This window comes from Prionailurus bengalensis, chromosome A2 (assembly GCF_016509475.1).
Source record: "Prionailurus bengalensis isolate Pbe53 chromosome A2, Fcat_Pben_1.1_paternal_pri, whole genome shotgun sequence".
NCBI lineage: Eukaryota > Metazoa > Chordata > Mammalia > Carnivora > Felidae > Prionailurus > Prionailurus bengalensis.
The window spans coordinates 94014879-94041691 of NC_057348.1; the positions used below are offsets into that span (position 1 = coordinate 94014879).

Here is a 26813-nt window from a genome sequence, read left to right on the forward strand (position 1 = left end):
CTTGAGCTCTTAGCTTTTGAACTTTAGAATCTGCTTTTCTTCTGTTACTTATAAAGTAGGTATTTCAGCAGAGAGACCCTCTTTTTTCTCAGCATCTTCCTCTGCTCATCATAGAGGCCAACGTGATGGGTGGGATCTATGCTGGACCCGTCAGTGTATAAGTAAGCCCAGAAGAGTTAAGTTTGGGGTCATTAAATCATAGTTCATCAGGGTCAGACAGTATAAGCCTCTACTGAGAAGGTGAGATTGTCCCTTGTTTTTCTTAACAGATGTTAAAAGTCCAGGAAATCACAGAGACACCCTTCTGGAAACTGTGTATGCATGAATATAGGGAAGTAAGACCATTTTGTAGCTTATAGTTTGGCATTTACTTTCTATTACCATAAATATGCTAAAGAGTTCCACATGTTTTTCTCGATTTTAATCCCTCTCCTGAGATCTGTATCTGTATTTCCAGCAGCTCTTTACACATCCCTATCTTGATCTGCAGACCTTTCTACCATTTAATAAGGTCAGAATTAAACTCATTTCCCTCACCCCCAAACCTGCTTTATCACCTACATTCTTGATTTTTAACTAATAGCTTCTTATTCCCTATAAAATGGCTCTTAAGTGGTAACAAGTACATTTTACATCATGACTCACAACGCACACATATACATATACGTGCACAGATATAACATGAATAAGTTTCATAAAACAACATGCATCTTTAACATATACGTTGTTACCTTCTGATATTATCTGTTGTTTTCATCTTTATAAAAATGCTGATGTCAACACTGCATGAAATTTACAGCCCCCCCCCCCCGCCCGCCAGGGGTCATGTGACCTGCAGTCTGAAAAAAACCTGAGACTGAGATAAAATGCAGGCCCCATTTATTCGGTATCTGGCCCTAGCTTCCCATTCCATAACCCAGCCAACAGTCCAGTGACACCAGACTTCACTCTGTAGCCCAGACACGCCATTCACTCATTCGGTCAGCATTTACTGAGTGCATATTTGGTGCCAGGCACATAGTAGACACTAGGGATCTAAAGATGAATACTGCTCTCTCCACTCTGATGTCTACTGTGCAGTGCGGAGATAGACCAGTAATCTAACAATTGTAAGGCCGCGAGTAGGCCATGTAAGGAGACTGAACAAAACCCTCAGCTATCACAAGGATCACAGCATGCAACGTGGACCCAAAATGCCAGAAAGTCTTTCATGAGCCCATGAGCTGAAGCTAGAAAAAGAAGTAGGAGTTAACCTGGCCAGTGGTCGGCAGGGCATTCCAGAAGAAGAAGCCACTGTGAGAAGGCATGGAGGCACGAGCAGCATGAGAATTTGGAGAACTGAAAGTATTTTGACACAGCCTTTCCTTATAACCAGAGTCCTCTGCTGTCCCCATCCCCTGCCCCTATGCCCCTTCTCTGTACTTGGCCAACCAATACTCAATGTTCCCATGTCGCTTTTCTCCCTGGCCCCAGGGGGACTCAGGCACACCTCCACTCTGGACTGTCACCTCCCTCTCCCCAAACTTCTGAGAAAGCACTTGTGTTGAAGGCAGCCCATTGTTGCCCCAGTTCAGCTGCCTCACTGGAGGCAGACTCCAGGCAGAGCCCCAGTCTCATCCTTCTGTCTTCTGTGATGAACACAGGAAATGTTAGCCTGTGAAGAGATGAACCAATGAAGGAACAGGGCAATGTACCAGCCACAGGCACAGATTTCAGGGGAAGCTGCTTAAATGACTATGTAGAAGACTTTTTAACGTATGGCATGTCTGTCATTTGAAAACTGAAAGCCCCTCAGACCTTATCAATCTGCCTATTTACAGATGTGGGACCACATCTGAAATGTTGATGGTGCTATTTTCTTCTGCACTGTATTTGCAAAAGATTACTTTTTACTTTTAGAGAATACCTCTTTTTCTAACTTAAAAGTGTCTTGGTGGGCACCTGGGTGGCGGAGATGGTTAAGCGTCTGACTCTTGGTTTCAGCTCAGGTCATGTCTCATGGTCATGAGATCAAGTCTTACATCAGGCTCTGCACTGACAGCCCAGAGCCTACTTGGGATTCTCTCTCTCCCCCTCCTCTGGTCGGTCTCTCTCTCTCTCTTTATCTCTCTCTCTCTCTCTCTCTCTCTCTCTCTCAAACTGAACAAATAAACTTTAACAAAAAGTGTCTTAGTCAACTAATATAAATGAAAATCTGACATCAGAGACAACATACACCCACTTTCTTCCGAGCACACATAGCTTTTCATCTGTAACCATACCTTTAACCTAGATTGCCTTCCCAAAAAGGCTTTCACAGGAAGCAAGACTGATTTTTAACTCTTGTTTTCCTTTGCCCACTTTCTGTCCACATTGTATTTCTTGTGCAAATGGCCCAGGAGTTGTAGGCAGGAAGAAATTGAGGTGTGTAGTCTCATCAGTCAGCACTATAATAATAATTTTTTAAAAGTCTTACGGATTTTCTCTTTGCAGATGACTTTTATGAGACAGCCATAATATTTGATAATCACTTTGAAACAGAACACTGGGTATGGACAGGAATAGTGCCTATGAAGAGGTTTTGGTAACACAAACAGGTTTTGTAGAAACAGGTATAGTCAGGGTCATACCCCTATCTTTACTAAGAGTGAGAGAAAAAGGTTCAAGTTCTGGCTGGATTTTCTGTTGCTTTTAAAACCATTAGAGGATCTGTGTCATATGTGATGGATTGGTTGTGATCAAATCATGGTTTTGAGCTGAAAGTTCCTCCCTTTAGTTGCTAACGTCCTTCACGACTTTCTTGCAGATTTTAGTGGAAGCTCAAAGTGGAGCATCACTCAGATGAGCTGTGTGCACTGGTTGTCTCCCTGTCTTGAAATAATAGTTGGAATTAGTGGGGGAAAAAGGGGAGAAGTACTGGGGCACCTGGTGACTCAGTTGGTTAAGCATCTCGCTCTTGATTTCAGCCCAAGTCATAATCTCATTGGTTCATGAGTTTGAGCCCTATATCAGGCTCTGTGCTGACAGTGAGGAGACCTGCTTGGGGTTCTCTCCCTCTGCCTCTCTCTCTGCCCCTCCCATGCTCTCTCTCTTTCAAAATGAATAAATATATTAAAATACTTAAAAAAAATTTTTTAATAAAAAATAAATTTTTTGAAAAGAAGAGGAAGTGCCTTTTGCAGACACTGTTACTGCAGTAGTTCGTGTCAGACATGGTGTCTTTGTTTCCTTTCCTATCTTACAACCACTCCCCCCCCACCCCCAGCCCTCTTGACTGTCTCCCCACCGCCCACCCAGCCCATCCATAGTGTGGCTTTCTTTGTGTAGATGTGCCTATTGATGTTACTCTTGTTTGGTGCTTGCAAAAATTAACCAGTTACAGTTAAAAAGAATAATATTATCTCATTCCAGAACCCAGATTCAGTGTTTCTGTGGGGGAACGTAATAATGTATTTAATCCTGATTCACTAGAGTAGGAAGCGGTGAGTGAAACACTCACTGTATGTGCGCCACCCTTTGACATGACAGCCCTGTCCCCTACTAAATAAATACATAAATAATCAGAGCTCTGTATTTCCTTATTGCCTAGGAGTACATGCTAGTCCTCAGATAAAGTAGAATATCTTAATTTCCTTCCATGATCTCTGTCATTCCTCCTCTTTCGCCAGCTTCTGGCTTTATCTCTTGCCCTTCCTAACCTGTTACATTGTTCATGTTGGTCCATCATAGTTTGAGTTAACATACAGCATGTGGCACTGACTCCCCTGAACATGGAGGTGGTCACTATATTCTCCCCCATGGCCAGTGCCTCCCTGACCTGACCCTGTTTTCTGGGGTACTTTGAGTAATATATCTAGTACTTACATAGTGCTTACTCATGCCGGGTAGTGCTCTCGCCACAAACGAGGTAGATGTTGTCATCCCCAGTTTACAAAGGAGGAAACTGAAAGTTCAGTTCAGTGAGGAACCTCTGTGAGGCTATTTCTTGCCCATGATCACATGACTAGTAAGTAGGGGAGCAAGGAATTGAACCCAAGAAATCTGTCTCCAGGGGTGAGCTCCTAACCCTCCAACTCCACTGTTCTCAATCTGTGATTTACCGTGATCATGGAGTGTAACAGCAACCACTGGTCGACCTGAATGTTCACATGGAGCGAACCCAGTTTTATGTGAGCAGCAATTGCCCTTCAGCCAGATCAAACATCGTGGTGATAGAAAAATAGATGGAGAAAGAAGGTGAAAATGTGGATGAAGAGAGGAACATGTGTAGGGAGGGCCGTATTTGGGGATGAGGAAATCCTAAGCCACATAAACATGTTAACTGAAATGAGCAATATGGCCATTAGAGAATGAGTGTCCCAAGCTGTCTGTCCTGCTTCTTTGAAACATTGTGATGCTTAGACAGAGGATTTGGGGGAAGAAATGACAGAATTCTTACAACTGTTAAATGATCAGACATCTGATACTGGAGTGAAGGACAAAAGCTCATGCAGGAATCATGAGGCACATACACATACTGTGTTCAGCTCTGTGGAGCTAATAAATTATCATTTGAGTCCTTAGCCTACCCAGTAAGTTTGGAGTTGATAAAACACAACAGATTAAGCTTACTGTGTTCAGCTGCATTTGTTCAAATGCAGACATTCATCTTGGGTGGCTCTTTAGTTTTTAGTTTGGGGTTTGTTTGTACTGAAATAAAATCCCTGGCACACGATCATGGAAAAAAATCGAGTTTCATCATATGTAGTGTACTGTTTTTCTACACTGGAGAGTTTTGAGTGCTTTGGAAATAATAAGTCTGTTTCCACAATTTCCTGCTCTCTACCAGGTTCTCGGAACGCCAAATGAGGACACGTGGCCTGGAGTTCATTCTTTACCACATTTTAAGCCAGGTATGTTTCATTAATTACAAATGACTAAGTGCTTCCTCTGTGCATAGTAGATAGATACGTGTTCCCCCTCAAGCGTATATATTATACCTTGAAAAATCCTGGTTACTTGCCATTGTGTATCTGCCTATTAGTGGAGGTGCCCTTTTGTTTTTACAGTTTATTTGTCTGTAAAGATGGAATTAATGGCATTCCTCATGAGAGATTTTCACCGTATGTACCTCCTTTGAGTTGACTGGCTAATCTTAATGTAACTATTTTGTCATCAGACTAACATCCATGTCTATAAAACAAAATTTAAATCAGGGTACTATGATCGGTCTGCGTGATTCCTTATAAAAATACTAGGAAAAGAATTAAATTGTAAAAACGAAAACTTTACATTTTGATTTGTTTTTTAAAAACTACTGATATACAGTCAATTAGTTTGAGTTTTAACATACAAAATGTTTTGAATGTCTGTTGGACAGGATGCAGTCTTTTTTTAGTGTAAAATATTTAAACCTCTGAACTGGAAAATCTGAGAAAAATGCCAAACCTTTAAAATAAATTGTCATTTTTTTCTTCACCAGTAGGTGGCAGTGAAGAAACTTTCAGGTCTAATGATTGCACTTTAGAGAAAGAATCTGAAACGTGGTAATTTAAAATTTTTATAGGACACATGAAAAGTTTGGAATTGGAAATTTAATGAAAATCAATGGTGTGAATTATTGGGTTTTTTTCTCTTTTCTCTGTTACAAAACATAGATTATAAAGTGCAGACCTACAATAAAATTCCTGAAAGGGATTTTATAGAAGATCTAATAGTCCATTATTTTATGAGGAAAAGAACTATGAATAATTTCTGTTATGGGAGCCAAGTTTATTCTCTTGCTCCTCTTCCCCTTTTTTTGGGAACCATCAGGAATAAATTATCAATCCCAAAGAATGACTGAGTTAGGAAACTATTTTTATTCTCAGTATTTTTCTTCTGAAAGTACAGTGTGCTGAGAATTCTTCTATCTTCTTGGGCTGCCCCGAGGACTCTTTGTACTCTTACTGAAAATTTTAAGTTAGCTTCTATGTTCTGAAAGACTATAGAAACTTAATAATTTAAGATGGATTTTTTTTCCTTCTTTTTTTTAACCAAGCGAGAAGTACCCTTTAACTGCTCCAGCTGTTCCTAATGGAATCTGAGAACACGGCTCTTTATAAATGTTCCAAATGTGGGCTGTGAAAGAAGGTTAGCTTCCCCATGTTGGTATCTAAAATCTCAAGTCCTAGGAAAATAAAATAGAGGAGAATACAAAAAGATTTTAAATAAGTGAAGTTAGATGCAGAGAGGAGTAATTAAGACAGTCATTTTGGCCTGCCAAGTTTCTGCACTAGAAAAGATGGAGTAATATGTTTATTTTGGGGTGACTAGGATTAATCGTCATCAACAAGGTACAAAAGCATTTATTAAATGTGTTCTGGAAAGTACTATGATGTAGTGCAAGTTAGGCTAACAGATTGGGAACTTTATGAGATCAGGGACTGTGCATAGTTCGTATTTTAGTGTTCAATAAATATTTGTTGCCCTGAATTATACTCAGTGTTTAAAACAGACACTCTTTATATGACTTTTCGAGTGTAGAACATAGATAAATTAAGGTAGTGTGTGTTTAAGTTATTTAATGTTATGTACAAGTGTCAAGACAGACCATACATAAAAGGTGACAGGGAACCAGAAGGACACATTTAGATGGTAAAAGGCATGGGTGCTGAAAACAAGAAAGATATTCCACGCAAAGCTTGGGGCTTGTGGATAAGAGTAAACCTGGGGACGTCTGGGTGGCTTAGACCGACTCTTGATTTTGGCTCAGGTCATGAGCTCAGGGTTTGTGAGTTAGAGCCCCAGGTTGGGCTGTGTACTGTCAGGGCAGAGCCTGCTTGGGATTCTCTTCCCTCTCTCTCTGCCCCTCCCCTGTGTTCTCAGTCTCTCTCTCAATAAATAAACTCAATCAGACCATCAGGGGAGTCCTGGTCTCTGACTTCCTGGACCTCCTCCTCCAGGGGAAGAAGAAATGCATTCCTAGAGGAGAAAAATACCAGTGCTAGGGGCTACCTGCCCCCGCCCCCCACTCTGTAACTCCTTATACTACCCCCAAAGAGTGCCTTAGAAAGTCAGAGGGAAAGCAAAAGAGCTTGAACCTTAGGGATACACTTTTAATAGATTTTTTTTAGATCAGTATTAGCCTCATAGCAAAATTGAGCAGGATGTACAAAGGTTGCTCCTATATGCCTGTCCCACATACACACCCATTATCAACATCTCCCACTAGAGTGGTGCTTTTGTTACAGTTTGATAAACCTAAACTGACACATCATTATCATCATCCAAAGTTCATAGTATACATTGGGGTTCACTGTTGGTGTTGTGTGTTCTGTGGGTTTGGACCAATATATAATGACATGTATGCACCATAATAGTATCCTATAGAGTAGTTTAACTGCCCTAAAGATCCTCTGTGCTTTGCCTGTCCTTCCTCCCTAACCTCCTAACCCCTAGCAACCACTTTTTAAATTTATTTTTTATTTTTTTTAATTTTTTAATGCTTATTTATTATTGAGAGACAGAGAGGGGCAGAGCATGGGTATGGAAGAGGCAGAGAGATGGGAGGGACACAGAATCCGAAGCAGGCTCCAGACTGTGAGCTGTCAGCGCAGAGCCCAATGCGGAGCTCGAACTCACAAACTGCAAGATCATGACCTGAGCTGAAATTGGACACTTAACCAACTGAGCCCACCCAGGTGCCCCACCACTTTTTTTAAAATTGTCTCCATAGTTTTGCCTTTTCCAGAATGTCATAAAGTTGAAATCATACGGGGTGTTGCCTTTTCAGATTGGCTTCTTTCACTTAGTAATATGCACTGAAATTGTCTTCATGTTTCCTCATGGCTTGATTTCTTCTTAGTGCTAAATATCCCATTATCTTGATATATTTCAGTTTACTTATCCATTCACCTACTGAAGGACACCTTAATTGTTTTAAGTTTTGGCAGTTATGAATAAAAATGCTATAAATACCTGTGTGCAGGTTTTTGTATGGACATAAGCTTCCAGCTCGTTTGGGCAGCTACCAAGGAGTGTGGCCACTAGATCATACATACTTGGCTTAATTTTTTAATAGCTAATAAATTTAAGCAACTCAAGATATCAAATAATATGAAAAAGAAGATGCAAAGCCTTCCCAACCCTGTCTGCCATCCTCCCACTTCCCCAGAACCACTGCCCCCACCACAGGCCCCCATTTTATTACTTTCCAATATTAAACACAATTTTGGGTCTTTCTTGTCTCATGAATGCATCCTGTAAGTCTTGTCCTATTATTGTATAGAGGAAGCCAGTGCATTGTTTTCCATTGTATGGATTGAACCAATTCCCTCCTTATCGACATTTGGGTTGTTTCCAGACTTTTGCTATTATAAATATCATAACCCTGTACATATATGTATATGTATATATACACGTATATATGTGTGTGTGTATATATATATGTATATATATATATATATGTACACACATATGTTGCATGCATGCAGGTATATCTTGAAGGATAAATTACCAGAGGTAGGCTTAAATATCAATACATATACAAAATTGTGATTTTGAGCACTCTGTCAAATTGCTGTCCAAAGAAATGGTGCCAGTTGGCCAGCAATATATGAGATATATACATAATATAATATATTACCAGCAATATATGAGAATGCTGCTTCTCCATTACAGAATTTTTAGAGTTTGCCAGTCTGTTAGGTGACAAACGGAATCTCAACACAACTTTTAATTTCATTCTCCTTTTTATATGAGGTTGAGCATCTTTTCATATGTTTGAAGATCACTTTAATTTCCTTTCCTGTGAATAGTTAATATCTTTTACCCAATTTACACTTGAGTTGTATGTTGTTTTCTTATCAATTTCTATGGGTTCTTTACATATTGAAGAAAGCAATTTTGAAAAGAATTCTCACTCTCATATCTTACTTGACTTGCTTAACTGAATAAATTTTGCCTCATGAGAACAAAAGCTATGGTGGTTTAGAACAGTGCAGTCATTACATTTTTTAAAAGATCAGTTGCTATTAGAAATATATGTACAAATTTCTATATATGTACCTTTTAAGAAAACTGTTTTCAAATGAGTTATTTTATAGCTATGATCAAGGTCATGAATAAAAGCTACAAAGTTGCATCTCTTGCTTTTAACATATTCTACTCTGATTACCTAAAAGGCCTTTTTTGTTATTGTTTTTTTTAATTAACTTATCCTTATAGTTAACTTCTATAGAATAAGTCCAATTTCTTTATTTATTCAACAATATTTATTGAGTACCATGTGTGTGGCTAGGGAGTGGGGATATTGCAGTGAAAAAAAACCACACAAGATCCCTGACAGATAGGAGACACATGTAATACATAAAATATATAGTATACTATGTGGCAGTGAGTACTCTGGAGGGAAATAGAGGAAGAAATGGGGGCACTTCACAATTTTAAATTTTAATGTAATCAAAGAAGACCTCGCTGAAAAGATGACATTTTACTCCAGGACATGAGAGAGAGAGGGCCACGAAAATATTTGCAGGAAGAACTTTCCAGACAGAACAGCAAGTACAAAGAGGTCCTAAAGTGGGAAGAGGAGAGTATAAAATCAGGTCAGACACAGCAAGTACTGTGCTAATAGGATTCCATCACCATGTACTCTGAACCAGATAGAAAGTGCTGGAAGATTTTGAACAAGTCTGCACACGACCTGGATTGTAGTTTACTAAGATTACCTTGTCTCTTGTGTTGAGAATGGGGGTCCAGGCACAAGCAGGGAGACCAGCGAGGAGACTGTGGCAGGAGTCTAGGAGAGAGATAAAATGTGCCATGAATAAAACCACGTTACCTGCTCAACTTCTTGGTTTAGGAGAGAACTTAACATGGTTTTCCCTTGGAAAGTATGGCAAAACTAGAGAAACATTTTTAAGAACAATTGCCAAAATATTAAAAGAACAATTGGGTAACATCTGGGTCTTTTTCTTTAGTATTCAGCCTGTATATATCCTCTTCTGCTCTTAACATTTCTGCTGACACCAAATTCCTCAACCTCATTCCTTAACCTCCTATGGGAATTTGCTTATTCCCATAGCAACCAGGCAGCCAGGACAGGCCACTGCTGCATAAAATAAATAAGTCAATATGTAACACACACGTGCACACACTTATACATACACGTTTGTGTTACATATAATAAGGAGTCTAACTGTGGGAGGTGCTGTTTTTCCATCGTTTCCTTCTATTTAAATTTCTCTTCAAAGAAGTGGGAAGTGAGTCTGTTGCTTTGAACCTATTGCTTTCCTGTTTCTTTTCCCTCAAAGAAAAGTTCTGTGGTTCTGTGGTATATGGTCTAAAAGTAGGGATCTCTCCGTCCCCTTTTTCCTTCCTCTCCTCCGTCTCCCTCTCTTACATCAGAGTGTCTCCTTTTATCACCATGCTCAGACGCTTGCTGAGGGCCAGCCTCAGAGGCAAGAGGTTATTCTTAGCACTTCAGTAATTCTCTCGTGTCTGATTATATTAGATTCATCAGAGGCCAAGCCCCATTCCCTAACACAAAGTAAAAGCCCACTGTAAAACTAAGACAATTTTCGCTTCGCTTGTTTCATAGTTACACGTTAATGGGATACTTGCACACAAGGCTCTGTGCCTTGGTTTCCCTCTGAGATAGTAAGAAGCTTCCCCACGTGAATCCCAGGATCACTTTCTCCTGCCTGCCTCGCCTACCACTCCTTTGCTTTGACAGAGGCAACATGGTTTATAGGTCTCCGGTGAAATGATCCCTGAAATTTTTTGTTATATAAGACACAGTTAGCATTACAGTTTTTAAAAAACACGTCGCATACATATTTGATGTGTTGTTTTATGCTTTGCAGGTTTGTGATAATCCTAAATCAGGGTAGAACATAGGTAGACATTGGAGGCTCTCCAGGCTGGTGGAATCGGGGTGGGTGACTGGAGTGCTGAGAAGACTTTGGAATTTCCTTCTGTTGAGGAAGACCCTCGGGGCTGGGAGCATAAGCACTGTTTTGGTTGTGCTGTACTATTTAAGCAAATTGGACGTTAAAGCCTCCCTTGTAAGGTTAGGAACCTGAGATCAGAGATGTGAAGGGGCTTTTCCAAAGTGGACGTAGACCCTAAGTCTTCCTGGGTTTCATTTCAGTGCTCTTTTTTTTTTCCCAGCATATACCATGGAAGATCATGCTACTGGATCTGTACCCTAATTACTGTATCATGATTTCTCATTGACTTTTTTCCAATGAGAGTTGTATTGACAGTTAGTCTATAAAGAAAATAACAGAAAACTAGAGAGGATCTGATCTCTGGATTTAGTGAAATACATAGAACCACAAATACCACTTTGTATAAAGAGGTTTGGCCTCAAAATAACATGGAGACTTCAACGTATGATACTTTTATTCATCTCTTAAGTGCTTCCAACAAAAGGGGCATTCAAACAGCATTCAGTTAGTGACAAAATATTATTCAGGAGTTTAAAAAAGGAAAGCACTGTAAAATTCAGAAAGAAAAAAATGTTGCTAGACCATAAGAAATTAAAAGAAATAAAATTTAGATTAAAATATATCTATGTTCCCAAATCAAGCTAGAGTACAGAGCATTTCTTTTTTTTTTTTAATTTTTTTTTCAACGTTTTTTATTTATTTTTGGGACAGAGAGAGACAGAGCATGAACAGGGGAGGGGCAGAGAGAGAGGGAGACACAGAATCGGAAACAGGCTCCAGGCTCCGAGCCATCAGCCCAGAGCCCGACGCGGGGCTCGAACTCCCGGACCGCGAGATCGTGACCTGGCTGAAGTCGGACGCTTAACCGACTGCGCCACCCAGGCGCCCCAAGTACAGAGCATTTCTAAAGTGATATTATTCCTTTGAAAAAGTTATCTAATACAAGAAGCTGTTTGATTAAGGAAAATTTGATGAAGATAGAATGTTTTTCAATGAATGAAGTGAAATAAAAGAAAAATTTGCCATCAGAGGCAAATTGCAGAATGGTAGTATTTTAAACATTCTGTGCCCAAAATTAAGCCCACAGACATATTGACCTTGAAGGCAACATTTAAATATGGACTTAGTTACAGACAGAGAAAGACAAATACCATATGATTTCACTTAAATGGGGTTGGTTGCCAGAGGGGAGGCGGGAAGGTTATGGGCCAACTGGGTGATGGGCACTAAGGAAGGCACTTGTGATGGGCACTGGGTGTTGTATGTAAGTAATGAATCACTACATACACCTGCAAGTATTTGTTTCTACACCTGAAACGAATATTACCCTGTATGTTAACAAACTGGGATTTAAATAAAAACTTGAAAAAATAAAAATAAAAAACAAATGAATAAATGAAAAGCAGAAACAGACCCATAAATACAGAGAGCAGACTGATGATTGCCAGAGGCAAGAGTGTGGGGGGAGCAAAATGGGTGAAGGGGAGTGGGAGATACAGGCTTCCAGCTATGGAATGAGTAAGTCATGGGAATAAAAAACACAACACAACACAGGGAATATAGTCAATTGTATTGTAAAAGTGTTGTATGGGGACAAAAGGCCACTACACTTGTGAGCACAACATAATGTATGCAGATGTTGAATTATGTTTATTCGCCTGAAACTAATGTAACATTGTGTTGTAAATTATACTTAACTTTTTTAAAAAAGAAATGAATAAAAGTATGTGCAGAGCATGAGGATAATAGAAAAGAAATAAAAGAAATCTAAAAATATAGATAGAAACTATGACTTATAATTGGGTGAAGAACTTCTCAAGTCCTGCCTATTCACAGGCCTGACTGGGGCCCAAAAGCTAAATCCAGACTTAATTCCAGAGGGAACATATAAATTCTTTCAGAAATAGGATGTCATGGTGACAACACCTTACATTTTATGTGGCATTTTATTATTTACAAAGCATTTTAATGTATTACCTCAATTGGTATTTAGAATAACTCTGAGTTATTATAATGTTGTTGCCCTAAAACTGTTATCCCATTTTACAGACAAGAAACTGAAGCACAGAGAGATTGGGTGGCTTGCCCAAGGCTACATCTCCAGGATGTAGTGGAATCAAAACTCAACCCCACACGGGTTGCCAGTTCCCAACCTGGTATTCTCACCCCTATCTTCAAATCGTTTTCCTGAACACAAGGGTATGAGGGAGAACTGTTAGGCTTTCCTCAGCCCTGGCTTGCGTCACTTTGGGAAGATCTATACCTTCTTATAGATACGAGAACCATCCTCCACCTGCTAAGAGGGGCATCTTTTTAAGCCCTTAACCCTGTGCTTCCAATAAATTGTCAACCCCAAAAGGCCCCCTGTGGATGTTTAGCTTCAGATATTCAGTCCTTAGTACATATTACGGGAATTACCCAGTTTCATGAATGCAGAGCTAAGGAAGTTTGGACCCTTAGCCTTGACTCACATTCTTGGCTTTCCCCTAGTCTTTAAGAAGGTGATGGAAAGGGGCGCCTGAATGGCTCAGTCAGTTAAGCGACCGACTTCAGCTCAGGTCATGATCTCACGGTTGGTGATTTTGAGCCCCGTGTCAGGCTCTGTGCTGACAGCTCAGAGCCTGGAGCCTGTTTCGGATTTTGTGTCTCCCTCTCTCTCCGTCCCGCCCCTGCTCACGCTCTGTTTCTCTCTGTCTCTCAATAACAAATAAACGTTAAAAAGAAATTGAAAAAAAAAAGAAGGTTGAGAGAAAAGCAGAAACTGTTGTGTGGAATATTCAGTGTAGGAAGATTGAAAGGAGGACATCTTCATGCCAGGATGTTGCCCTTCAGAGACCACACCTTTAGTCAGGGAACCCCTGTGGACATGCAGAGACATCTTCCTTGCTCTTGCAGAAGAATAATGTCTGCTCCATCCCACTCACAAAGTCCTATGGAAATTAAATGAGATAATCTATTTTTACATTCTCTTTTTCACTTTGTATTTTCTTTTATTCTACCTATCCTTAAGAAGATTTGAGCTAACTGTATAATTGATATAAAGGTACTTTTAAGCTGCTAAAGGCATGTAACTACAAAATAATATTTTGTACCATTTATATAGTGTCCTCTGCCTGGTATTTCTTTTCCCACTCGCTCTTTATGCTTTATCTCAAGAATCATTTTTTATGCCTTTTTTTAAATATTGATTGATAGCAACTGTAATGACCATAGGTTACATCTGGGTGCACAAGAGTATAACTATGTGATGGTTATAAAAGTGGACTTTAAAAATTATTATGCAAATATCTGTCTCTTATCTCAGATTTTATTGCTAAAAACTCCATGGGTCTGCTTAAGGATTAGGACATTTAGACTCTCTCCACCCACCATCAACCTCCATCTTCTCCAACTTTGTAGTTCCTCCTCCCACCAATAAATGCCACTCTGGTCACATAGTGAAAAAGCCAGTTAATGAGTAAATTTACGAATGAAGTGAACTTTATAACACAGAGAAAGATTTAGAAAAGGTTAAACATGACAGGAAGGGAAGATTGCCTTTATTTTTTCGCACTCTCTGATTGTGGCAGTAATGCTGGGAGGTCACAGGTCGCTCCAAGTGGGGGAGAGCATGCCAACATTGAGAGGCCACATTCAATCAGCAGTAACGTGCTTCAGATACTGTCGTGGTTCGGATTCTTATCAAGTCCGCCACTACGTGCCAGGTAGCACTGTAGGGCCTGAAGACACAGTTGTGAGCAAAGCAGATAAAACCTCTTTCCATGTGGAGCTTATGTGCTAATGGAGAACCAGAGAGCAGAAAGCTTACAATTTGGTGTGGCTGGAGAAATGTGACCATGAAAAGCCACAGGTGATTCGTAGGGGTGGGTTCTGGAAGGCCAAGGTGAGGAGTTAGGATTTTATTTGAAGTCTAAGAAGAAATCACTGAGCAGGGAAGGTTTTTGAGCAGAGAAGGAAGCTGATGTTCTATGTTTTCAAAAGGACCCACTGGCTACAAAACAGCACGGCCTATTGCACAGATGGAAAGGGGCTGCACCTAAAAAGCATGAAGTCCTCTTGACTGGGAATTTTTGTCTACAGCTCTGGGTTGAGAAGGATCTATAACGGAAAGCATGAGCTTGGGGGAAATTATTGTCACAGCAGTTAACAGTGATGCCATAGACATGGGGGATAGAGATGACCAAGGATGTGTTTTGAAATAAGCCATAGAAATGGCCCATGCTATAAAATAAAAATAAGAAACAGCCCAAAATCTTGATAATCACTAAAAACATAAAATAACGGTTCAGTTCCTCCCCAGGAGGCAGATCTGTGGAGGGGAAATACCTTTATGAAATACCATTTCAGTGCAAAGCAGGGACTATCTGTACTTATTTTCTCTGTATCTACTTGAAGAATTTCCCATGTATTTTCACTAGAGGGCATCAATAATGATAGAAATTAGCAGAGCGTCTAGAAAATGTCAAAGAAAATGTAATAAGATTACAATTTCAAGGAGAAATGAAGTTCTTCTGATTGCAGCCTTATCAAAACAAAACAAAACGAAATGAAATCCTAAGTAGACTGGTTTCATTACTCCCACTCTTGGAAGTTCATAAAATTCAGTTGGGGAATTATCCACACCTCATCTCACCAAAGTTGTCTGGAATGCCAGTCACCAAGTAAAGATTTCTCCATCTCTTTAATAATCCTACTGCCCACCCTCAAAGAACTAAAATCCTTGTATTCTGTCCAATGTGTGTCATTTGGTTAACATCATGTCTAAGAAGAGAACTAGAAATTTAGCCTACAAGTGAGATCAGAATCAAATGAAGATATGGATGATTTTCAAGGTACTGAAATAATTGTCATCTCCTTTAAAAAATAGAACACTTGAGTTGTTATAATGCCATTCACATTACCATAAACCAGCCATACGCTTGTCATTGCTTTGTTGTTTTATGTTACTGCTTTGTTGTTTTATTGCTTTGTTGCTTTGATGTTTTATATTTATCCTGTTCACCATAATGCCAGCAAATGTATAACTAGAAATCTATGCATTGCGAAAGGTCCTCCATGTACCCTGACCCTGAGCTTTTAAACATGTTTCCAGAAACTTTAAAACTCAAGATCTTAGGAAGGGAGACAGATAATTGGAAGTTTAGATCTAAAACAAGACAAATTGATTCCTATGTGCAAGTGGGGTCTGACCACAGTACCTTTTTTTTTTTTAATATATGAAATTTATTGTCAAATTGGTTTCCATACAACACCCAGTGCTCATCCCAAAAGGTGCCCTCCTCAATACCCATCACCCACCCTCCCCTCCCTCCCACCCCCCATCAACCCTCAGTTTGTTCTCAGTTTTTAACAGTCTCTTATGTTTTGGCTCTCTCCCACTCTAACCTCTTTTTGACCACAGTACCTTGAGTAGTTAATTGTGTCTCCAGGTAAGGAGTGGGACCCCACAGGTCTAAGCCTTGCACAGTTAACCATCCTCAGCAGTAATTCTACACAACTGTGAGAGATTCATGACTAAGTGATTGAACCAAGGGTATGATGAAGGAAGGATTTTGTCTTCTCTGTCCCTGGGACTTTACAAGTGCACAGAGAACAGTATGGTGCTCGTAATTTGAGAATTTGTGAAAAATTTTTAGCATTTGAGACTTCTTAGAAACACAGAATAATGACAGAACATTGAGGTGCTAGTTGACTGGTGATGCTATTTGCATTGTACAGTTTTTGACTGTTTGCCAAATGCTTTCATGTACATTCTCTCAGGAGGTCATCAAAAGAGGGCCAAAGACAGGAAGATGCATGAAGCTGAAGCTCCGTGAGGAAAGCCCCACAAGGTAGCATGGGGCCAGAACCACACACAGCAGTCGATGCTGCCATGATAGGATTCAGAAAAAAAAAAACACTGCTAAGTCAGTGCCAAACACAGACAAGTTGTTAATTGCTCATACCTGTGTGGTGACCTGGGTTTCAGCTGATCTTGTCCTGGTTTTTTGCAGGGTTCTCCTCCAAGATAGATGCAGGTTGGGTTCTGGTCTTTCCACACATCTCTCATCCTCCTTGGAATGGCAGCTATGAAATAGTGCTCTTCCTGTGACAAGACAGGGAGAGCACAACGCCACAGACACATTTCAAACCTCCACTGTGTCAATACCACTGACATCCATTGTTCAGGCCAAATGTCATATCCATGGGGCAGAGACGCAAACCCCACACCTGAAGTGGCGGTGAAGAGAAGGACGAGAAGAAATATTTGCTTAATAATGATCTAATCTCCCATACTAGGGTTTATGACTTTTAGGCTTATCAGCTACCCCTGACTAAAATAAGTGAATCAGCCTTGATTTGTTTAAAATGATGTTGATTTTAAAAACTTCTTTTTTTTTAAATTTTTTTTTCAACGTTTATTTTTATTTTTGGGACAGAGAGAGACAGAGCATGAACGGGGGAGGGGCAGAGCGAGAGGGAGACACAGAATCGGAAACAGGCTCAAGGCTCTGAGCCATCAGCCCAGAGCCCGACGCGGGGCTCAAACTCACGGACCGTGAGATCGTGACCTGGCTGAAGTCGGACGCTTAACCAACTGCGCCACCCAGGCGCCCCTTAAAAACTTCTTCAGACCATTATCATATGGCTCCTGCAAGACAAATCCATGACTATGGAATAATAACTCTTCTCCTGGTATAGAGGTTAAAGGAAAGATCTTTATTTATTTATTTATTTATGATGCAAGTAATATTTCACCCCCAAATATCCAAGTAAGGCATGTAGACTGACGACTAATAATTAGCTCAGTTGTAAGACCTGAGGAAATCTCCTTCACTTACACTTGTCCTTGAGACAGCGCTGTCAGAACATCTTTGTAGCTGACAGACAATGATAATGTTTGCAATGGAGATTATTAAGAAAGAACATACATGTGTATGTATGCAGACGCTTTCACCTCTAGAACCAGCTTTATAAATCCAACTAATAATCTCTCGATTGTTAAAAAGGACAATCGCTATTCTCTCAGAATACTAATCCTTGCTCTCCACTAGTGCATTAAAAATCACAGAATTACATGTAAGGATTTAGAGAAGTATTGAAGTGTCTGTGATTTTTATTCATTTCTTTAACTGTCACCTCAAAAGGGGTACTTCAGGAAAACTTGAGTATTTACCCTCCCTAGAGTAATATTGCTTTCAATATGCAGTATGTCTGCCTTGGGTAGGGATAACTTCATGATGCAAGATGGTCAGTTTTTCAAACATATCAATAATAGTTGTGATAGTAGTGGTAATAGCTAGCAAGTATTGAATGTTTATTGTGCTTCAGACACTCTTATCAGCTCTTGAGATGCATTTCCTTATTGAACACTCACAGTAAATTTACAAAGTAGGTACTGTCACTACTCCCACCTGTGATAGAGAGAAACTGAGACACCAAAAGGTTGTTGTTGTTGTTGTTGTTGTTTTTAAGTATTATGTCCAAGGTACTAGAACCTGGAAGACATTGTCTGGCATTTCATATGAACACAAGACAGATATGCTCTTCTAGGCAAAAAGCTAATGCGCTGACAGCATATGGAAAATGCAATGGGAGTGGGGAGAGTATTGTTTGTGTGCATGTTTTTTTAAGACTTTTTTATAGCACTTATAGGTTCACAGCAAAACTGAGCAGAAGGTAGAGAGATTTTCCATATATACCCTGTCTGCACAAAGTCACAGCTTCCCAGCTTCCCTGTTATCCACAAGCCCCCCATGAGAGTAGTAAATCTGTCATAATCAATGAACCTACCCTGGCACATCATTATAACCCAGAGTCCATCATTTATGTTAAAGTTCACTCTTGGTGAACATTGTACATTCATCGGGTTTGGACAAATGTATAATGGCATGTATTCACTGTTACAGTATCATATAGAATAATTTCACCCTGAAGAGTCCTCTGTGCATGGCCCACTCTTCCCTTCCTCTCCCCTAACCCTGGCAACCACTGATCTTTTTACAGTCTCTGTAGTTTTGCCTTTTCCAGAATGTCATATACTTGGAAGTGTGTGTGTTTTGTATTGCTGGTTACAGAAGCTTTGATCTCTTTGTGCTGCTGCTGGCTTTGTGCATTGTTGAGGTCAAATGTCAAGTCTCTTCCAACAGAGACACAGAAAGGTGTTACGGTATAGTGACTAAGAGCATGGACTCCACATCGAGACTGTCTGGGTTCAAATCCCAGCTCCAGGGGTGCCTGGGTGGCCCAGTTGGTTAAGTGTCTGACTCTTCAGCTCAGGTCATGATGTCATGATTTTGTGAGTTCAAGCCCCACATTGGGCTTCGTGCTGATGGTGTGGAGTCTGCTTGGGATTCTCTCTCTCCCTCTCTCTCTGCCCCTCCCCACACATGCTGTCTCTCTCTCTCTCTCTCTCTCTCTCTCTCTCTCTCTCTCTCTCTCAGTAAGTAAACTTAAAAAAAATCCCAGCTCTACTATTTGTGAGCTGTGTCACATGGACATGGTGCCCAGTGTCTTGCTACCTCAGTTTCTCTATGGGTAAAATGGAGGTGACCATAGCCCCCCCCTCATAGTGTTGGCATGAAGACTAAAGTGAATTCCTATTTGCAAACTACTTAATATACAAAAAATGTTTGCTAAATATCAAATAGGAGGCTTGGGTATCCCGGCTCTTCAGTAACGAACAGTAAGTAGACTGGGAGCAGAATCCTGGTTCCTCTTCTGCCACTAGCCTGCATCATGGCCTCAGGCCACTCAACTTTTCCAACCTCAGTTTACTCATACATACAATGAAGCAGTTAGACTACCTGATTGCTCACACTGCCTGGGGGAGGTGCTGAGTGCCCTCTCTTTCTCCCTTAGGAGAGTTTAGATGGAGGTGTGAGTGGGGACCCATGGAGAGTAAGATCCAAAACCTTTCTTTTCCTTTCTTTTCTGAGAGCTGTAGAGATATGTTCTTATTTATGAATAGTACACTGTAGACTTTCATATGATTAAACTTTTATGGTTAAACTTTACTTCTCTAGAGAAAAACAGTGTATGGAAAGGGAAGTGTTCTATGACTTTTAGGTTGGATAGTTTGAAGACCATCAGGGAATACGCACTCACAAAGCCACATTTGTGTGTGTGTTAGAAAAGCCAAGACAGGGGCGCCTGGGTGGCTCAGTCGGTTAAGCGTCCGACTTCAACTCAGGTCACGATCTCGCGGTCCGTGAATTTGAGCCCTGCGTCGGGCTCTGGGCTGATGGCTCGGAGCCTGGAGCCTGCTTCAGATTCTGTGTCTCCCTCTCTCTCTCTGCCCCTCCCCCGTTCATGCTCTGTCTCTCTCTGTCTCAAAAATAAACGTTAAAAAAAAAAAAGAAAAGCCAAGACATGAGAAGTAAAAATATTTAATGAATATAGTAGAACGTTTGTTTCCGAAAGTTGCTCAGAGATTACTTATTTTAAAACTCACCCTGTTAGGAATTAAAAGCTGATCTGCTGCAGCCAGGGTGGGTCAGAGTGCTTCAGTCTCCTCTGTCTACTTTTTTTTTTTTTTTTTTTTAAATTTTTTTTTTTCAACGTTTATTTATTTTTGGGACAGAGAGAGACAGAGCATGAATGGGGGAGGGGCAGAGAGAGAGGGAGACACAGAATCGGAAACAGGCTCCAGGCTCTGAGCCATCAGCCCAGAGCCTGACGCGGGGCTCGAACTCACGGACCGCGAGATCGTGACCTGGCTGAAGTCGGACGCTTAACCGACTGCGCCACCCAGGCGCCCCTCCTCTGTCTACTTTTGAGGGTGACTGCTCAGCATTTTGAGATAGCCCTCAGGTGACAGCGACAGTGGAGTTCTGTTCAGCATTAATATGTCATGTCACAATCTCTGGTTGATAACACTGGAGCTGTATCAAATCTCAGTCATTATGTACTTTGGGGATATCACGTGTGTTAAAACTGAATTGCAGTTGTGCAAACATACACATTATTTCTAAACTGCCCATTTGGGTCACTCTGCTTTTTTGGAGTTGAAATATTTAAAATCCCCTTATTTTGCAACAAGTTTAGCCCTCTCTGTCTGGGGTAAACTCTCATCTTCTGTGCAGGAGTGTTGCTTTACTTCTGTTCTAAGAGCTGTAGATAGATAGTTTAAACCTGGCTTTTCTATGTCCTGATCGGACTATCAACTGAAATGTTCAGCACTGGCTCAGTTTTCCTAATAAAAGAAAGTAAAGTGCATGAAAATTCTTGCACATACTTGTAAATACAGTTTTCTTTTATTGATGATCCATTAGTATCAGTCCCATGTTTTACTGTGGGCTACTTATGATGACACGTTTTATGCATTACTATATGTCCACAGTGCTAGAACAGGCCCTGGCAGACAGTAGGCACATGAAAATATTTGTAGAATAAATGAGAGAAAGAAAGAATACTCATGCCTCCTATCCTAAAAGATTTAAGAATATTATATGTTACATCAACAAGTAATAAGAGTGATTGAAATGTCACCAGAGTGGGGGCGCCTGGGTGGCTCAGTCGTTAAGCGTCCAACAATGGCTCAAATCATGATCTCAAGGTTTGTGAGTTTGAGCCCCGTGACAGGATCTGTGCTGACAGCTCAGAGCCTGGAGCCTGCTTCGGATTCTGTGTCTCCCTCTCTCTTTGCCCCTTCTCTGCTCACACTCTCTCTCTCAAAAATAAATGAACGTAAAAAAAAATTAAAAATGAAATGTCACCAGAGTGATTCCTAACTGTGTTCATTGTTCACCTTCTAAAGAACCAGAGCCTTTTTGCCTCACTGAAATAATCCTAAGAAAGGCCTCAGGTTCACCACCTCTGCCAGGTAGTAGGATGGCCACAGTTCTTCGATGAAATTATTACTACTTTCTTACAAGCTCAGTAAGAAAGAGTAAATGTATCTGTTAAAATATAAAATAATCCTAAAAGATTTCAATTGTGAATGTTTGCATTTAGAGGAGTTAATTATCTAGTACATCCAACATTTCCTGTGGCATTTTGGACATACTCATTTTTATATTAACTTATAAAAGACTTATTCTATGGTGTTATTTACATTGGATGATATTAAATCTGTTTGCAAAAGATAAACTAAAGTTTTAGACTTTTTAAGATCTCTTCTTATTGCTGCCCCTCCCCCAAAAAAGAAAGAAAAGTGTTGGTTTGCAAACCCTGATTTCACCTCTCAAGTCCTTTGAACATACTTGAGGTTTTTAACTGGTTGGTTGATTTAACTATTTACTCATATGCTTTCTTGTCATTGAAGTTAAAAACACAGCAGTATCCCTTAAGATACAAAACAAACAAACATAAAACTGGTGAGAAAGAAATGAGGGGAAAAATTAATTGAAATTATTTTCCCGATGTCTACAGTACATACCTATAGCAAATGAGTAAATTCCAATTTAGGTTTTCTCTTCCTGTGGGTTAAAATATGCTTTCATAATGCCTCAAGCTATTGCAGATTTGGCTCTTAAGAGCTGGGAAACTAGAATGCGTGTCATTGTTCTCCAGTTGTTTTCCTGTGGAATTTCAACAAATTGCGGCAGTTTGAGGGAAAACCTTTCCAGTTTTCTGTCTTCTCACCCCCATCATATCGCATAGCATGTGATTTCTTCTGTGCCCCAGCTCTCCTCCCTGGTCTCCCACTGTGTGTGATCATCCTCCGCAGTGTCCCTGCAATAAGACGAGAAGGTGAAAATCAGCCTGCAGGTTTAAATTAATTGCACTCCTCAGTTATGCTCAGAGTTAGCCAATGCTTTAAATCACAACATTCTAAACTTCTAGTTTAAGCATAATTGGAAAGAGAAAGCTGACATTAAAGTGGTAACTGACAGAGTAAACTTAAAGCAGAACAGTGTAAAACACTCATATGCAAATAACTGTGAATCATCTGATAAAATTATTCAGAGGCAGTTGAATATTTTATTAAACATACCTGTTAGTGATTTGGAGCACTGATTTCAGCACCTTTTTGTTTTTAAAACTTGCATGACTAATTATGTTGTGTTTGTTCTAATGGAACATTACTTTTATTCATAATGGAAATCATTTTTAAAATCTAATTTTTTCATATAATGATAAATGTAATGCATGTTCATGGCAAAAAAAAATGTGAGCGAGCCCTCCATTTGAAGTTGTGTACTTTGGCAGTTAAGATCTGAGAGGTATTGGATACAAGAGAGCAGCTTCTGTGTTTTAGTGGGGCTAGCTTCAGATATTTGAGTTTATCCTGCCTTCATTTGGAAAAGAAACAGTGGCTCTGCCTCTGGGCTCCCAAGGGACTATGTCCATATCCACATTGCAGCACTGTTCACCCTGTGTTTGTAATTCTTTATTTGCGTTTCTGTGCCACTGATCTAAAACCAGGACTTACTCATTTCTGTGTCCAGTGCAGCTCCTGGTATCCAGGCAGGTGCCCAGGTAACATTTGCTAAAAAGAATTGAGTCTATGTGAACAGTGATGGAAGGTAGACATAGGAACATGTCATTCATCCTTATTTTTTCTTCTTTCATATGGCATATTTCAATTTTGGCTCTTTTATGCATTGCTAAATCTGACATATTGTACTTCTGAAAAAATTTTCTATTAGCATATCCTGTCAAACTCTAAATAGAGGCAATTCTTAGAACTAATATTTATGTGCAGTCATTAATTGCTAAGACTAATAATTTACTTGTAAATGCAAGATTGTATTAATTTTATCTGTAATGGAATTCTTGTTCCTCCTGAAATCATAGCAAATTATTTAAATTACTTTGTGGGGAGTACAAAGTTAAGGAGATCAAATTTGTTTTACAAGAACATTTGATGTAATTAATTTTTAAAATATATCTTGCTTTTTTAATACCAGACTTTAGATAATAATAATTTTTTAAAGACTTTAATAAAAAGAACCGTTCTCCCCATTTCTCCTTTCTTTGTCAGTTAATCCTCAAACCTAGAATATGCCTTTAAATATTCTGCTCTACACCAACTGGCTGAATTATGTTGTGACTTTATAATACAGTCTAGTGGAGAATAAACTCAGGCATTAGATGATCTTTTGAGACATATAAATATATAATTGTTGGTGAGCACTTTCACCTAGAGCTTTAGAACAATAGATATTTGTAACAAGGCCTGATCTTCAGTGAATGCACACCATTATAGCATAATGACTAGTTTCTGCACTGATTGGTCAGTGCCCATGCCTTGCAGGTTATTAAATATTTTAACATTTATCCCTGCTTGAATGATGACTCTGAAACTCCATGAAAACTGTTAAGTACTTTCTGAATCAGCCTGGAAAGATTAATGTATTCTCAGGGTAATATTTGAGTTGAATATGAAATTCTAAATCTTTGAAACCTGGAAATTGAAGATCAGTAAATGCTCTATAGTCATCTTAACTCCTACTTTTCTATCATACCCTATACCCAGTTCATCAATAAATCTTATTGCTCTGCCTTTTAATGAGTTGCAGACTGACCCCTTCTCACTGCAGGCACTCTGTTACTATAGCCCAAAGCACATCAACTCTCTCCCATACAGTTGTAATAAACTTTTTTTGGTCTTCCTGCTTCCACCCTCGCTTTTGATAGTATATTTTCCAAAGAGGAGCCAGAATGGTCCTTAAAAAATGTCTAGATAGTGTCCCTCAGGCCACAATGGCTCTATGTGAGCCAGTCTTCTGCCCTTGGGCACCTTCTCTGTCTCAGCCTCCACTTGCCTCTCCTACACTGTCTACTCCAGCCACCTGTCCCGCAGACCCACTCCAGCCTTGCACGTCCTGGCTGGAATATGAACTACCTGCTTGCATGTAGGTTTTCTGTGTGGTTCCCTTCTATATCCTCAGCCCCAAGAAGTACACCAAGGACACAGTAGTTGCTCAATAAATAGTAGTTGAACTAATGAATCATTGCTTCCAGTCATTCCATTTCGATAAACTCTGTGTTTAAAAATAGGAGGCTGAGGGGCGCCTGGGTGGCTGTCGGTTAAACATCGGACTCTTGGTTTTGGTTCAAGTCATGATCTTACAGTTTGTGAGTTCGAGCCCTGCATTGGGCTCTGTGCTGAAAGTGCAGAGCCTGCTTGGAATTTCTCTTGCCCCTCTCCGACATGTCCTTGTTCTCTCTTTCCCTCTCTCTCTCTCTCTCTCTCTCTCTCTCTGTCTCAATAAATAAATAAATAAATAAATAAACATTAAAAAAATAGTAAGCTGAGTATGTTCTTAAATTTATTTTTGTTCTTCTTATCAAATGGTTGTTCTTACACAGGAAACATACCGTCCCAAAGCAATATCAACCATTTAGATTATCTCCTTTAAAATCTTGTAATTAAAAGCAGACAACACTGAAAAAAGATACCAACCAATATTAAGCAAAATTAAGCCTTTAGGTATTCAATTTTTAAAAAGAAACAGGATCAATATGAAAAAGAAACCATTTAATTTTATTGGAGGACATGCACACAAATCCTGTCTAAATGAAAAGACATACCATATTAATATATACAAAGATTTTATGTCATTCTTTTCAGATAAATATATATTTTAATGAAACTCCAACCAGATTTCCAATGGGAACTTTATTTTGTTGACTATTTTGTTTGAAACTCCCCTTCCCTCCTCATCACCTGATCTAAAGTGTCCCTCTCATACTGGTCAGTCTACATTATATCTCCTTGTTTTACTTTGCAGAACACTTTTTTCCCCAGTTTCATTGAGATATAATTGACATATAGCATTGTGCAAGTTTAAGGTGTGATTTTATATATATTCATATATATATATATATATATACATATATATATATATGAATATATATATATATTACAAGATGATACCACAGTAAGTTTAATTCACACATCCATCACTTCACATAATTACGATCTTTGTGTGTCTGTGGTGAGAACTTTATTTTTAATGTTTATTTTTGAGAGAGAGAGAGAGAGAGAAAGAGCATGCACTTGAGAGAGGGGCAGAGAAAGAGGGAGAGAGAGAGAGTCCCAAGACCAAATCCTGCAGAGTCCAACACAGGGCTGGATCTCCTGAATCATGAGATCATGACCTGAGCCAAAGTCAAGAGTCGCACTTAACCAACTGAGTCACCCAGTCTCCCCACTGTGGTGAGAACTTTTAAGATCTACTCTCTTGGCAAGTTTTAAATATACAATGCAATATTGTTAACTAAAATCACTATGCTTTCCATTAAGTCCCCAGAATTTATCCATTTTATGACTGGAAATTTATACCCTTTGACTGCTTTTCATCTGTTTCTCTACCTCACACCCCTTGCCACTGTCAACCGCCAGTCTGTTCTCTTTTATGAGTTCAGGGGTTTTTTTAGATTCCACATATAAGTGAGATCATACAGTATTTGTCTTTCTTTGATTTATTTCACTTAGCATAATGCCCTCAAGGTCCATTCATGTTGTCACAAATATCAGAATTTCCTTTATTTTTATGGCTGAATAATATCCATTGTGTGTGAATGTGTATGTACACATTTTTTTTCATCCATTCATTCATCAGTGGGCACTTAGGTTGTTACCATATCTTGGCTGTTGTGAATAATGTTGCAGTAAACATAAGAGTGCAGAAATCTCTCTTCTAATCATTTCATTTCCTTCAGATACATACCCAGAGGTGGAATTGCTGGATCATATGGTAGTTCTATTTTTAATTTTTTGAGGAACCTTCATACTGTAAAGTGGCTGCACCAGTTTACATTCCCACCAACAGTATATAAACATTCCCCATTCTCCACATTCTCGCCAGCACTTGTTATTCTGGTGTTTTGATAATTGCCATGCTAGCTTGTGTGATGTGATATCTCATTGTGGTTTTGATTCACATTTCCCTGAAGATTAGTAATGTTGAGCACTTTTCCATGTACTTGTTGGCCAGTTGAATATCTTCCTTGGAAAAATGTCTTTTCAGGTCCTTTGCCCGCCTCTTA

General features: G+C 39.6%; 1 protein-coding gene across 6 annotated transcripts in view; it reads left to right on the forward strand.

Moving 5' to 3' along the window:
• CDK14 (cyclin dependent kinase 14) overlaps positions 1-26813 on the forward strand; it is a 605513-nt gene that overhangs the window by 441799 nt on the left and 136901 nt on the right. For all 6 annotated transcript variants that reach the window (XM_043588815.1, XM_043588812.1, XM_043588813.1 and 3 more), the window contains one exon: positions 4808-4871. In XM_043588815.1, the coding sequence (XP_043444750.1) occupies positions 4808-4871 (64 nt within the window). The remainder of the gene's footprint in view (positions 1-4807; positions 4872-26813) is intronic.